General features: G+C 47.8%; 1 protein-coding gene across 3 annotated transcripts in view; it reads right to left on the minus strand.

Moving 5' to 3' along the window:
- The window catches only part of ACTN1 (actinin alpha 1), a 137986-nt gene that overhangs the window by 32372 nt on the left and 89914 nt on the right, over positions 1-15700 (minus strand). For 2 of the 3 annotated variants that reach the window (XM_090033215.1, XM_090033213.1), the window contains exons 6-8: positions 14931-15009; positions 2739-2820; positions 575-660 (exon numbers count right to left, since the gene is read on the minus strand). In XM_090033215.1, coding sequence (XP_089889341.1) covers positions 575-660; positions 2739-2820; positions 14931-15009 — 247 coding nt within the window. The remainder of the gene's footprint in view (positions 1-574; positions 661-2738; positions 2821-14930; positions 15010-15700) is intronic. The other variant, XM_090033216.1, reaches the window with a different exon arrangement.

Here is a 15700-nt window from a genome sequence, read left to right on the forward strand (position 1 = left end):
GACAGCCTATGGAAATGCACGTTAGAGAACTGATAAATTTTTGCAACAGTTTAGACCTAGTCTAAAATACCTGCCCATGCCAAACTCCACACCCTCCCAAAACAGGAGATCAACATCAGACAACTCAGATGGGGTGCATTTTAGTGTCTGAATAGCAGTGAATGGCAGGAGAGCAAGCCTAGGAAGAGTACTGCACCATGTAGAAGGTCTGTATGTGATTTCCAGCTCTGGATTTGTTGAGGTGGCAAGAGCTGCTACTCAGCCATTAGGAAAGGAGTCTTGTATTCCAAACCTGATGCCAGAGCTCCCAGTTCCAATGGATTAATGTGTGGTCTTTGGCCCTGTGCACTGAAGCAGCTTCGCTGATCTCTGAACGCATGAGTGTGCCCTACCAGCTCCTTTCCCCCCCAGCTCTCACACCGGGAGCACCGCTTTGAACCAACAGCCAACTCTGCCAAAAAATAATAATAAAGATGCCCGTAGCTAGAGAGGAGAAAGAGAAAGAAAAAAAGGTTTGGACATTAGCAACAGGACCAGGTGCGCTGTGTGGAGGGAGCTTGGAATCCTGCGATACCTTCTGGGCTCCTGAGAAGGCGTGGTAGAAGCTAGAAACATAGGTCATGATGGCCTTCTCGTCAGGGCGGGCCGTTCCAACAATGTCTGTCAAAAAAAACCTGAGGTTAAATGCATATCGATTGATGGGAGGACAGCAAGGGACAGGGAGAACCAGAACTGTCCAGGGTGCCTGGTATAAGGGGCAGGGAGTTACAGAAGAGTCCGTCTCCACACACTCTTGTGCAGGGCTTTCTGATCTGCGTTTGCCTCAGATAGACAGCCTCAGATGTCTACCCTTCCCTGCACCCTTCCCTCATCAGCAAAACTTCTCCCAAGAGGACATGAAAGCCAGGTGCTGGCTAGGCTTGTGGGACCACAGTGTGTTTTGTGCTGGAATGTTTCCTTTCTCTCTTGAAGGACCCGCCATAGCTGAGCAGTCTGCTGTTGCGGTGTTAAAGTTTTTTTTTTTAAAAGCAGCAGCTCCTTCATTTCCTATCACCCTGCCCTGACATGAGGATGGCTTAAAATTCAAAAGGGGTCAAATGTACACAGAGCTCTCACTGATTTTACTGAGAGCAGTTCAGGATCCAATGACTGTTATTCACACTGTGAAGATACAGGTTTGTTCCAATCCTTCAGGGAGAATGCTGCTGGGAGAAACCCCGCACAGGCCAAACTATTCGTCTGTTAGTTTTACTGGGACCCAAACCTAACCCCAGTAATTTACTGGATTTCTAAGCAGGAGGAAGCACTCGCATAGAATTCAGGATTCTTCTGAGGGGTGGAGAGGGGGCACTCACAATGGGAAGTGAGGGGTGTGAAGCAAGACTTGTTACTAGGATTGAGACAACCTGGGCTAAAAGGTGTGCCAGTAAAATGTTGGTTGCCTAAATGCTGATTAATCAAGTTTTAGTTGCATCTGCCCCACCACAGAGATGTGCTATTTCACAAAGGCCATTGCTACTCCCTACATCTTCCTTGCCCAAACCAAGTTTGGAACGTAGCCTTCCTTTTCTAAGCCAGCTGGACTTGGGCAAAACAGTCACCTTTTAAATTAATTTCTGGTCGGTCAACCATTGTTTGTGCTCTAGAGTTGCAGCCCCAAGCCAGGGACCCCACATGTCTCTAAAAGGTCTTCTTGCCCCAGTGCCTTCAAGTAACCAGCTACATTGTCAGTGAGAGGCACTTCTGGAAAAAAGTAGATTTCCCTTTGTTTCCAGAACCAGTTAATAGCATATTCTCATGCCTCATATTGCTGAGCAGTTGAGAAGGAATCAGTTTATAGAACAGTCTCAGAGAAAACAAGGGAAAACTGGCAAAGTTGGTCTCACTGAGTTTGTTCTCCTCTAATTCTCAAAAACTGCATCTATTAGATGGAGGTCACCAATTACACCAGAAGGGTTCAGAACATGACTTCCAGAAGAAGTGGCACCAGACATTGGGTATCCAACACTTTACTGTTCTTGGACATACCAAGTCTAGATTTGAAAGGGATAGGGAACATAGGTCTCAGGTAAGTTTTAAGTTCATGGCAATAAAATGAAAACTATTACCCAAGGCAGCAGTAATAATGCAGAACTCTAACAGAAATGACAAATTGGTCTAAAGAACAAGAGGATGCCTGTAGCCAGGACTCTGGACCATGGAAATTGAAAACTAGATCAGACACAAGTTGAATCCCTTTGGTTTATCTGATTAGTAGGGCACCATGGGCCAGAGACAGAATGTGCTGGTGTCTCAAGCATGGTGTTGAGGCAAATGAGACCTCAGTTATATTTGGGAAGCAGCTATTTGGATTGTTATGCATTATATACAGTTATCATTGGATCTGCTGTTCATTCAGAATTTAGTTTGATACCCAAAATGGAGCCTTACCGAGTCAACCCCCACTCCCTCCAGAACCCACCCCCCCAAACAAACCAACAGATCCAGGTATTACTAATTTCTGCCTAGTGCATCAGCCCTGGGCTAAACATTATGCAGCAGACTTGGTGGGGCACAAAGAAAGAGAAGCAGAATAAGTGATTATTTTTTTCTGTTGTAACATTTGTTTTATTTGTTTGGTGTGTGGGGAGGAAGGGATTGGTCAGAGGGTAGAAAAATCTGGTACAATACAAGTCCACCTAGAAGAAGTAGGAAATATCTCGGGAAGACCAAAGATAAAAAAGTAGATTCTGCTTTACCTTCTGCGTCCAGCATCTTGGGGATATCCAGGTACTTCTCAGCCACATCAAAGGCGGTGTTTAGGTTAGTGAGAGGATCATCCTAGGAAAAGAAGAGTCAGATTGTCAGCCTCAAAACACCTCAAGAGGAATACTACGCTTCTTTGAAAAACAGAAAGCAAGGTAATTTGATGTGGTCCAGGTACCTTGGTCTACTGACAAGAAGACACACATGAAAGCCCTGCTGGAGCAGACCCTATTAAGAGGTTAAATAACTAGGTTCATTTTAAAGGTATGGTTTACAGATTCAGTCATGTGACAAGATTAAGATGCCATCTAGTACTTGATTGGTTAGTAATTAAAGTTGCAAACAGATGAAAAAATATCCTAAATAGGGTGGGATTTATAGCTTTCAGAGCCAGAAGTCACCACTGTGCTCATCTATCCTGCAACAATTACACCCTCTAACTTTTCCAAGTTACAGACTTGTTTTTCAAATGATATCCAGTCTCTATTTAAAGGGACAAAACACAGGAAAATACCTATAGCTAATGGTTATTATTTAGTTCTGCTAGGTCACGGGTATCAAACTTATGGCCCACAAAGCCATGCTGTGTGGCTTGCCACCAAAATCTAGAGCAAAGAGCTCTGCTTGTGTTACATGTTTGTATTACTGTGGGGGGGCAGGGGTGAGTGATGGCTGTGTTAACTCTCGTGGCCGCCACTGCCACATTCAGATTCAGCTTGTGAAAAGCCCTATGGTCCAGATCTGGCCTGGAGATTATAGAGCTGCAGTCTGTGTCTTCATTCAGCATTCCTTGCCCAAAATGTATTAGGATTTCTTGCACCTGCCTTCATCACTCTTGGGCTTCTAACTAACCTGGGAAAGGCACATATAGTTGGCAGTATATACCAAGACTCAGCCTCCCTCCACGACCACCTCTGAACCAAGCATGAAAGCACTTTGCCCATTATTCTCAAGGAGGCAGGTCTATGCTTAAGTGAGGAAACCACCTCAGAGTACAGACGGCATAAAACTGCTGGCTGTTGCTCTGGTCATCGTGAAAGCCATCTGTGCTTCAGTGCTGCCTAACAGCGCTATTTTGTTGCACCATGAACAGGACTCATGTAACTGTGAACATACCGGTGCATCTCTGTACACCTAAGGCCTCTATCCAGAGCTCCACCCTGACACACAAGAGAGGGATTTTAAGTAGCTTCCAGTCAGAAGGAACTGCATCGTAGGCTGGAGTTATGAGGCCTGTATGTGCCAGCTCCACCACAACTATCTTGTTCCTATCTATATCAGGAAGAAAACATTTGAGGCTGTACCTACTCATCAGGAGCTCAGCTCTGAGGTGCTGCAACTAGTAAGCACACTCGGGTATTTACTCACCTTGTGTAGATAGGGCATTAGACCCATTGCCTGAGAGAAAAATGAAAGCCTGACATTCATTTAACCATATTTTATTAGCCAGGCTGCTGCATTAAAATGAAGGAGTATACCAAACCCCACCCACCAACACATATCTTAGCTCATCCCCTCCATGGCATTTTCTACTATGGTGCAAGCAATGCCATTAATAGTATCATTTCTCAATCATAACTGAACGTGAACAGTTTGGCATTTTATGTGCCTGAAAAAACAGAAAAGCCTAGTATTGCTTCTGCTCATCAGCACAGAGCCATTTGAATGTGCATTCTGATAAGCATGCTCCTTTGGGAAAAAGAGGAGTGAGTACATTAAGTCAAACCATGTATAAGGGTTATAGAGCTAAGAGGAGTAGAATCAAGTTAAAAGGAAGTTTTCAGTTGAAAGTTAGGAGGGGCTTCCTGACAGGGAATATCTACAAGCTGGAAGGGCTCCCAGAGGAAGTGCAGGAAGGCTAAACATGTAGGAAACTGTACAATCACTTTGATCGGTCAGTAGGTTTATATTTTCTACGTAAGATGCAAGGCTGAAGTGGTCCATCTGGGAATGGAGCTGATGAAAGGAGGCTATCCAGTGTTCAGTAAAGTTGAGCTTATAGATGAGCTAGGATTCAGGCTATGTTACTTAGAAGCAGAAATGCTTTGAGCAGGTGCCAACCCCTGGGCTCTGTCAAATGCCAGCGTCTTGTTCTCCTACGCAAGAGCCGAGTGTGGGACTTTTTTGCTGGTGATGTACCAAAGGTCAGAAGAGAAGTCATACAGGCTTTACAGTACTTTAGTACAGCACTTGAAAGATCATCTCAGCAGACTGGGGTATTTCTGCTAGACATCTCTCCCCTTGCCCCTTCTTTTCACACACATACCCCACCATATAAGACCCAATCCCATGTGCTTTGTAAAGCACAGAGCCCTAGAAGGAAGCTGAAATGTTATGCAGAAGATCTGGCTTTCATTATCTTTCAATCTGTTCAGGTTATCACACTGTGCCCATCACTGTGCTGACTATGTGCTGCATTACACATTGCAACCAATCTCTGTCATATAGTTCTTTCCTCCTCCTTTCTTTATTTCTCCAAAGGGAAATCCACTACAGGCAGATTTAAAATAACAACAATTTATCTGCCATGTAATGTTTATATTAATGAAAGTAAGGTTGGAGTGTACATCACATTTGCAATACAAAGCAATGAAGTTTGAGGTGGTTCTTAAAGCCTGTGGGAGTTCAGTCTACAGGCTTGGACTGGCCCCAGGAAAGCACCCTCTCTTGCACAAACAAGCTTTACCTTTTGCAGTTGATAGCTCTGCTGTGCTAGAGAGACAGAGCACTCAATCCTGGTCCTCACCCTGGAGCTATAGACAATTTTCCAGGTACACAAGACCAGAAAGCTAACAGGAGATTCTGCAGGGAACCAGTGCAGTGAGCAGAGGACATGTAACATGTTTTCATGGTAACACATGCTGCTGTGGAAGATGTGCTGCTGAGTCTTGTGGCTCCCTGGGCAACATGCATGTAGACTGCCCGGATCTAGCTCAGTCAAGAGGTAATGCTAGGAAGTGTTTCTGAGGTCAGGTCACAATCCTTCAGGATGGAAACTACTTTCCTAGCCAGCCAGAGAAGGTATAATACATTGCTTTTGTCTGCTGCTTCAAAGGAACACAAGCAAGGCATATATTATGGGCTGACTGGACTAGTGGTGAGCGTGCATCTCCTACCAGACTGCTTAAGACCTATGATGCTGCTGTGGGCCACAAGTCTTTATCTACACTTACCTACACTACAGACACCAGTCCTTCTGCAGTGAAGATATGTACAGGCACAAGACAGAAGCAGAGAGGGCTGTAGAGGAAGGTGTTGAGGAGGGGACAGGCACTAAGCTGCATGCCTTTTGATCACACTGCTGCCCTGGGGTGGGCTAGACTTTCCCAGGCTAGAGTCAACCAGGCCTGTGCAAAGTGGCTAGTATTTGCTTTGGATTTGGATTCATCAGATTCAGAGGACAGTGATTCGATTCGGTGAGTTGAATCACTGTTTTGAATTGATTCAGCCAAATCCGACTTGGAGATTTGGCCACAGCTGAATCAGCTGAATCTCCAAGTCAGCCCCATCCTTCACCTGCTCTCAATGGTTCTCTGCCTGCTCTCCCAGATCCTGGCTCTTTAAAAAAAGCCTGCATGCACTGGCTGCTGCCAAGTGAAGGGGGCGATCCCTGCTGCCCCTCAGAGCCCTACACCATGGGGGGGGGGGCTCTGCCACGAGCCCTGCAACCCTTTCCTGCTCTCCCAGCTCCACTGTGGCTGCCCTGCACGCCCCAGCTCCCAGCCCTTTAAAAAAACAAACAAACCCTGATCCATCAGCTCCTGCCAGGTGGGGCAATAATCCCTGCTGTACCCCACTGCCCCACGCTGTGTGTGGGGGGGCTCTGCCATGAGCCCTAAGAAGCCCCAAGACTGCAGCAGCAGCTGGTGAGTTGGGACTTTTTTTTTTAAAGGGCCGGGAGCTGGGGAAGGTGGGGCAGCCATGTGGGGGGAAGGGAGAGCAGGTAGAGGCCAGGGGGCTTGTGACAGAGACCCTCACTCAGCACTGGGCAGTGGGGATTGCTCCCCCCTGCTTGGTAGCAGCTGGTGAGTGGCAACTTTTTTTTCAAAGAGCTGGGAGCTGGGCTGGGCAGCCATGGGGGGTGGGGGCGGGGGTGACTGGGAGACTGGGCAGGCGTTGGGGGAGCAGACAGGGGATGTGGCCCCCAATGGTCCCCTCCTGCCTCCCCTCCCTTCCCCTGCCCCCTACTTACCAGCATGGAGTCCGGGTCTAGCTCCCTGCTGCAGCCAGCAGGGACTGCCCAAGTTGCCAGAGCTCTCCAAATGCTTTCCGACTCAGTTTGAAGAGCTTCGAATAGATTCAGACCTTTTAATTGGTATCCTGCTTCAATTTGGATTCAGAGATTCGGACAACTAATCAGGTTGAATTTCCTCTGACTCGAATCAGCACCCGAAGCTTCGCACAGCCCTCGAGCCAACCTCTTTGGCGGCTGAATGCAGCCCGGTTGCTCGGGTCTGCAGGGGAGCAGTCAGGAAGGCCAAGGCGGAGATGGAGCTGGGACTAGCAACCCGGATCAAGGACAACAAGAAGTCCTTTTTCAAATACATAGGGGGTAAAAAGAAGGTACCAGGTAACACGGGGCCTCTGCAAGACACGCTAGGAAATCTGGTCATCGCAGTGAGGATCTAGTCAGGGAACTTTGGGAGGGACTGGACATCTTTAAATCAGCTGGTCCTGACGATCTCCACCCCAGAGCGCTGAGGGAATTAGCAGAGGTCATTGTAGGACCCCTGGCATGGCTTTACGAGTACTCGTGGTGCTCTGGTGTGGTGTCAGAGGACTGGAAAAGGGTCAGTGTGGTTCCCATCTTCAAAAAAGGGAGGAAGGAGGACGCAGGAAACTATAGGCCAGTTAGTCTTACCTCAATCCTGGGTAAGCTTTTTGAGAGAATTATCCTGGCACATGTCCGCGAGGGGCCAGCAAGGGAGATTATGCTTAGGGGCAACCAACACAGGTTCATTAGAGGCAGGTCCTGTCAGATCAACCTGGTGGCCTTTTATGACCACGTCACCAAATCCTTAGATGCAGGGGTAGCAGTGGATGTACCTTTCTGGACTTCTGGAAGGCCTTCAACACTGTCTCTCATGCCATTCTTATTAAAAAACTAGGAGACTGTGGTGCTGACACCTACATAGTCAATTGGGTCACTAACTGGCTGGAGGGCCACACCCAGAAAGTGGTGGTGGATCGGTAATTTTTGACCTGGAGGGATGTGGGCAGTGGGGTCCCCCAGGGCTCGGTCCTTGGGCCCACACTCTTCAACATCTTCATCAGTGACTTGGACGAGAGGGTAAAAAGCACCCTGTTCAAATTCGCAGATGACAATAAGATGTGGGGGGATGTGGGCACGCTAGATGGGAGGAATTGGCTGCAATTGGACCTAGACGGGTTACAGGGATGGGCCGATGAGAATAGGATGGGATTCAACACTGACAAGTGCAAGGTGATGCACTTGGGGAGGAAGAACCAGCAGCATACTTACATGCTGGGGAACTCCCTTCTCGTCAGTGAGAGGCAGAAAAGGATCTTGGAGTCATCATTGATTCCAAAATGAACATGGGCCGGCAGTGTGGGGAGGCAGTCAGGAAGGCCAACCGTACCTTGTCACGCATCCACAGATGCATCTCAAGCAGGTCCAAGGAGGTGATCCTCCCCCTCTATGCCGCACTGGTCAGGCCACAGCTGGAGTACTGCGTCCAGTTCTGGGCGCTGCACTTCAAGAGGGATGTGGACAACATGGAGAGGGGCCAGAGGAGGGCCACTTGCACGATCAGGGGCAGCAGGGCAGGCCCTATGAGAAGAGGCTATGGGACCTGAACCTGTTCAGCCCCCACAAGAGAAGGCTGAGGGGGGATCTAGTGGCCTGTTACAAACTAGTCAGAGGGGACCAGCAGGCACTGGGGGAGTCCCTGTTCCCCCAAGCACTACCAGGAGTGACTAGAAATAACAGTCACAAGCTGGCAGAGGGTAGATTCAGGCTAGATATCAGGAGGCACTACTTCACAGTCAGGGCGGCTAGGGTCTGGAACCAACTTCCAAGAGAAGTGGTGCAGGCTCCTACCCTGGGGGTGTTTAAGAGGAGGCTAGATGAACACCTTGCTGGGGTCGTTTGACCCCAGTACTCTTTCCTGCCATGGCAGGGGGTCGGACTTGGTGATCTGCTCAGGTCCCTTCTGACCCTACCAACTATGAAACTGCACTATTAACCCATTTTAACTATGATTGTAAGTAAAACTGGCCAGAATAAAAACCTAGCTTGTGTGTGATTTGCTTTTGCCAGCTGGAGAGAGCTGGGTCAGATTTTCCCACAACTCCCACTCCTCCTTTCTCTCTCTCTCTCTCTCTCCCCCTCTCTCCCTCCTCCTCCTCCTCCTCCAGTCAGCACTAAGTCCCCATATCAGAAGATGTTGCCATGGTAATTATTACAGTGTCACCAATACAAAACATTCTTCCATCAACTAGTGATCAGGGAAGGATGGGGGTGGGGGGTGGCAGATAGGAGTGCAGAGACAGGGCACTTGGTGTGTCTGTCAGAGAAGCCAGGAGAGTTCCAATTAGGACAATTTTTATTTGTTATGACAATGCCTGAAAACATATTAGGAGATATCCAATATGGCAATATGAAGCTTATGCTGGTCAGGTTTGTGTGTGGACTATAATACAGGAAAGGGAGGAGACTCAGCCATTGTTCAGTCTTCAGGCTGAATGCAAAGGTCGAAGATGTGGTCTGCAGCTGGAGTGAGAAAAGGAATCCCCACCTCCCTTTCAGAGGTTTGCACGCTGGGGGAATTCACCCCAACAGTTTGCCTTCTGTCATCTACCTGGCTGGGTCAGCAGCACTGGCCAGAACTCCTTGGAACAAAACTAGAAGCTGTGAGACGGGGGTGTTATTGAAACCCACTCCTATTAAGGCTGAGTTGAGTTCCAAAACTATTGAGCTTTGCACAATTGTAGGCATGGTCTAAATACTAGAACGTTTGGCCAGTCCTCCTAGCGTGACCTAGCAATGCTGACAACACCTCCAGCATGAATGCAAGCTACTTCCACAAAGAGTTCTGTTGTCAGCAGGGACAATGCTGTACAGGGAAGCAATGAAGCTCCACTGGCTAAGGAACTCCTTTTACTGGCACACACCGTACTCGGGGATTTGACATTGTCGATACAGTGCAGCCAAGCCTTTTACGTGAAACCTCTCAGCAGGGCTTTGTGCAAATGCTGTCCATATGTTAAAAGAGGAGGCATACACAGTGCACATCCCCTTGGTTTGGATTTCTTGGTAGTGTGGGCATGCACACACATGCTCTCTCTCCCCTCCCCACCTCTCTCTCTCTCTCACACACACACACACACACACACACACCAAAATTAAGCTGATATTGCGGAGCTGAGAAGAAATGAAAAACAACACAAAGTGTGGTGACACCAGGAAAAGCCTTAGCTCAGGAAACAGTGGAAAGGAGTGCTGAATAAAAGAAAGAGTCAGAGGACCTGAAGATCAGAGAAAGGTGCACATAAACAGAGAGGATGTCAATCTAGTAAAAGAAACCAAGATTTACTGCTGTTGACTGAAAACAGCATTTGGCAGCTAAACAGTGGCAAGTACTTTCTCAGGCTGTGATCTTGTCAGCTCACAAGCTATGCAAGGCTGAGTCTGATCAGTCAGGGCTGTTAAACTCTCTTACATTTAGGTAGAGATATCTGCAAAATTTGTTCAGATACCTGCTTATACTGGAACAGTCTCATCAGCTATCACCAAGACTTTGGGCTTGAGCTGGTTTCTGCTCCTGCTCAAGAAGAGGAGCTGAGTAAGAGTAGGGGAATGGAAAAGGAAATAGTTGAGCTGCATGTCAGTGGTAGTGCAACACAGTGGGAAGATTTTAGGTGGAGGCTAATGTTGGAAAGGTTTTTGGCTACTTGCCTTCTAAAGTTCACAAATCTGTTCTGCTTACCAGATAGATTAAAGCTGTGCTACACAAGCTACTCTTTAATTAGTTAAATAGTTCTCCCATAGCAAGAAAGGAATAATGGGCACTTTGTAACTTTGGTGGCACTGTACCCAGTCAGCTTAGTGCACTATGGGTCCAGTACTGCCTACAGGGCCAGCCCCACACCATTCATCCAGCCTGTGTACTGGCTTCACTCCACTCATCCAGTCTTCAGGGCCAGATGAGTTAGATACCACTGATGTAGCTTATGTTGAAAGCAGAGAAGACTGTCTACAGTAGAGATTCCAGACGTGTTAGTTTACATCATACCTTTAAACTGATGTCTAAGCAAAGCCTAGAAGAGCAAAGAGAAAGGAAAAGAGACCAATGTTAGAAAGGATAGAGTATGGGGGAGAGGTTCTTGCCAAGGGAAAGTAGACAGGGAAATGAAAAAGGAATAAGGCCTACTCTATGCTACACTGCACTTGAGCAAATTCATACTCAAGAGCTCCTCTGAAGTAGCAGAGCTCTCCTTTCCTTTGGCAGTTACACCACCTCTGCCGAGCGGACAGAAGCTTCTTCCACTATGTGCCAGAAGCCATGTGCTGATCCCAGATGCCACTGTCCCTTCAACTGCTGATGCCTTCCTCAGGCACACTTTTCACTCAGGTGGAACCTGCAGCTGCTCATAGCCCACATGGGGCTGCCTGTGCCCACTCCAGACATCCCCGTGCGGGCTGTGAGCGCCTGCAGCGCGGGGCACCAGATGTGGGGTGGAGGAGGGGCTGCTTCCCCCCCACTCTCAGCTTTTCCCTAGGCTCCTTCCCTGTGCGCAGCCTGCACAGGTCTGTCCAGAGCAGGCACAGGCAGCTCCAGGCAGGCTGTGAGTGGCTGCAGTGCAGGGCGCTGGCCAAGGGGCAGGGAGGGGCTGCTTCCCCCCCATGCTCAGCACCAGCTTGTAACCTGGCCCCACTGCCACACTGGCAGCGGGGCAGGTTACAAGCTGGTGCTTAGCGTGGGGAAGAGTGGCCTGTTGCCCGTCCCACGGCTAGCACCCCACGCTGTAGCCATCTGCAGCCCAGATGAGGCTGCCTGTGCCTGCTCCAGACAGCCCTGTGTGGGCTGCGAGTGCCTGCAGCAGGGAGCACCGGCCATGGGGCGGGCGAGGGGCCGCTTTTCCCCATGCTCAGCACCAGTTTCTTCTCTGCTGGTGAGCAGGGGGTCGGGGCTGTACACTGCGCCTGTACCGTGGGGCTGTGGGGGGCACTGGGCGTGAGCAGGCGGGGAGTCAGTGGGAGCACAGGGCAGGGTGGCAGGAGCTCTATGGAGCCAGGCCAGCTCCCCCCTCTCCCTGCTGGCGTAGCTCAGCCCGGCTCCACAGACTCCTGCCGGCCTATGCCCCACTCTGGGCGCCACCGGAGCTGGCCCTGGGACATTGGTTCCAAGACACTGGGATGTTGGTCCAGGATGGTGACCAGGGGGTGGGGCACCTGTCAAGCGGCGGGACTACCCATGCAGCCCTGACAGCCTGCCAAAACTGGGTAAGCCGCCCTCCGCCCAAAATAACTGCCTGCCCTGGAATAGAGCCACAATGAGTATTGCTGCCAGGTTATGAGCATTTGTGCCCGAAAGCTTGCAAAGAACAATTTTTCCAACTATTTAGTTGGTCTAATAAAAGATATCACATCTACCTAAAGAACCTTGCCTGCCTATGTCCTTAGACCAACACCCCTAAGGTCGTGAGCAGGCACACACTGTGGCAGCTTGGCAGCTGGGGCTCCTATCTGCTGCTAGAATTGCCAGCAGGGACAGACAAGCATAGATGAGGGTCCTGTTGATGGTGTTTCTCTTTACTATTTTATAAAGCAGACACAAGATGAGAGAGAAGCAGGGGTTGCCAGTCCCTTCCCACAGCTACTTGATTTGGACAAGATAATCACCCTCATTTTCACTCTGAAAAGCTAGCAAGGACTTTTCCCCCCTTCCCTCACACCAGGTTTGTTTGGATTTAGGTTTGGCTTTTGTTTCTAATAAGGGAACTGTGCAGTTTCCCAGCTGGATTTTTTCCTTTTAAAGAGACATTGTTCAGCTGCTTTCTTTTTCCAATAGAATAAATTGAAAAGGGGATTGGTTCTAACCATTTCTTTTTTTTCACTGCTTCAGTTTGTGTAAATAAGTGGAGTCCTCCCCCATTGTTTATTCAGAATCATTAGGTGCTGACCCAAGACACAAACTGATACAATTAACTGTTCTACAAGACAATAAAAACCTCTCAGGTTATTGATTGTCTAAAATTTGAGGCGCCCTATAATTGACCGTTTCAAAGACACAGCTAATCTGATTAGCTCATTTGCAAGTTACTTTGATCCCATCCACCTAGCCTCATTGCAAGAAATAGGGATCCACTCCAGCAGTAACCAATGCTACAAATGGCATGTGCAGTCTCTGTTTGTGGCACATGATAAATCAGGGAGGGGACAGGGAGCACAGTAGCAGACAGGGCAGGAAGCAGAAGACAAAGCAACAGATCAGGCAGGGAGCACAGGGCAAAAAGCAGAAAGCAGTGCAGGAGACTGGGAAGGGGGTACAGAGTAGGGTGAAGAAAGCAGAGCAACAGATTGGGCAGGGGAAGATGATCAGAGTGGCATTTGTGGAGGGTGTGGGGTCAACTGGTGGCATGCCTGCCAAAAAGGTTGGTTCCCACTGCACTAGCAATATGACTTTAATGACTTCTATACCCAATGTGCTCAATTTACAGGTACCACATATGTATTTTCCTAAACTACCAGCCCCTTACACTGATCTTGGTATCAGACAGCCAGCTTGAGCCTTTCCTTCTTGTGCATCATCACCATGAGTAAAAATCCTTCAAAGATATGCCTCAGTAACCTCTGTACAGTCCCTGTGCCTTCAGTGAGTGTGCACAGATATATTAAGTATGCTGCTTTATTGACAATACAAAAGTAGAAAGAGAATCCAGTTCACTCCTTCATACCTCTGCTACCTGAGGAATGCTGTGGGTTATACAAAGCACTAAACACTTATTTTGGTCACTAAGTCATACCTGCTGCTTCACAAAGGGAGTTGATCTTTCAAAGAACAAGATGGTATTTTTGGTCATTTTTCAAGAGGTAGGAAACTTTAGTGAAAGCACTTTTTTTTTGTTTACCATACTAAGGACCAGGAAGAGCTGCAGTGTTGTAGCTGTGATGACCCAGAGAATACGCAAGAAGCAAGTTTTGCCTGATGGTATTTTTTTTATTGGACTCAACTCTATTGTTGGGAAGAGGCATTAGATAAGATTTCAGCCACGCAATGCCCTTCCTGAGGACCTTCACTTTGTTCCCAAAAGTTTGTCTAACATCACTCCCAACTATGCAGTTGATCCAAGGAAAGTTATTACTGTAATAAACCTTCCTTCTCACATAAGTATCAGGAAGTCATCTTAGAGGCATTGGACTCTAACTACTAACTTGGCAGCCCATGACAAGTCTTCATTCTGGCAGAAGAGTACACATACGCCTGTTTCTCAGCTGTTCTGTAAAAAAAGGCACCCTCACAGCCCGGTATCCTGTTCCATCCTGTTTGCTCCAGAAACACTGCCTCTAATGTTGACTTGACTGGCAAATGCATATAGTTTGCACATGTACTTAGTGTCAGACTTGGCACTGCTGAGAGCATATCTGCACTACAGGCTTACTGTGCCAGGCAGCTCAAACACTGCACTGCTCTGTGTGCACTACCTCCCTGACTGAAAACAGCACAGCCGTGTTCATATGGTGCTGCAGACAAATGATTTATTCCTGACCCTCAGGAGTACTAATTAGTTCACCAGCAACACTGCATGAACACAGATGCCTTTTGCAGCTGAAGAGGTAGCGTGTGGAGAGCATCAGGGTGTGTTTGAGTGTGTTGCTGCCCAGCACATAAGCCTGAGTTGCAGACACACAAACTTTTGCAAGTTGGGACCTATGCACATGTGACTGATTGTTCCTACATAGTACAGCCACCAATAAGTCATCTGAAATCAAGCCAGCCAATAAGTCATCTGAAATCAGGAAAGAGTAGGGAGATAATTCATGAAGTTTCCCTTGGTGAAGTGGAATGTATTGATTTCTCTTTTTCTTCCCCAAACCCCAGTAAGTGTCAACATCAGTTGCAGCTGAAGTCCTCCAATTACTGCATGTCAGACTAGCTTTCCTGCCTCTTATCTTCCATAGACCTGGGGCACCTGCTCCTCAAAACAAATGAAGTTGGTACCTTTCGTAGCTTCCCATAGTCGATGAGCTCTGGGCGATGTCTGTGAATCAAAGCACAAAAGCCAAGACCATCCTTCCAGCTGTAAAGAAGGTAGAAGAGGACATAATTAGTGATGTTCAAACAGGTGGAGTGGCAGGCAGCTGACTGAAAGTGCACAGCAGATGGGACTAAGATGCTGAGAGCCTAGATCATTACTTCAGGCTTCATCTACTTTTAGCTAAGGCTTCATTCAGTAAGCATTAAAATGTGAACAAGGCCTATTTCTGCATCAGGCTCCTATCCTGCTCCCCCTGAAGCCAACGGCAACAATGCCTACAGCCTTCAGTGGTCTGGGATCATTTTTATTGCTGCCACATCTATTACCACAACATTTTCATTGTCAAATAGAATCTGAATAGTACTAATGGGCAGAAACTGAGTTTGGGCATGAAAAAAATAGGTGAATGTCTGAATTTGCATGAAAATACTTCTAGGAAAAGACAGATAAAACATGGAGGGGAAAATTATCATTCTGGGTTACATCTATCACTATGCTTGCTATCTCTGCCCTCTCCCCAACCAGTTCAAGCTTGTCATACAGAATCAGAGAGAGAGACAAGTCTGATGTCCATTAAGTAGCAGAAATGACCTGTCTCCTACCATCAAAAGGTGGAAGAAGAGAAAACCCCCCAAAACAAAGACAAAAATCAAACAGTTTTTATCAGCTGCATGTTCCCCCTCTCAGAAAATGGCTTATTCCTTGCAAAGTATGTATTGTACTGATTTGTTTA

The sequence above is a fragment of the Crocodylus siamensis genome, chromosome 2 (genome assembly GCF_052110815.1).
Source record: "Crocodylus siamensis isolate JL-2025a chromosome 2, ASM5211081v1, whole genome shotgun sequence".
Taxonomy (NCBI): domain Eukaryota; kingdom Metazoa; phylum Chordata; order Crocodylia; family Crocodylidae; genus Crocodylus; species Crocodylus siamensis.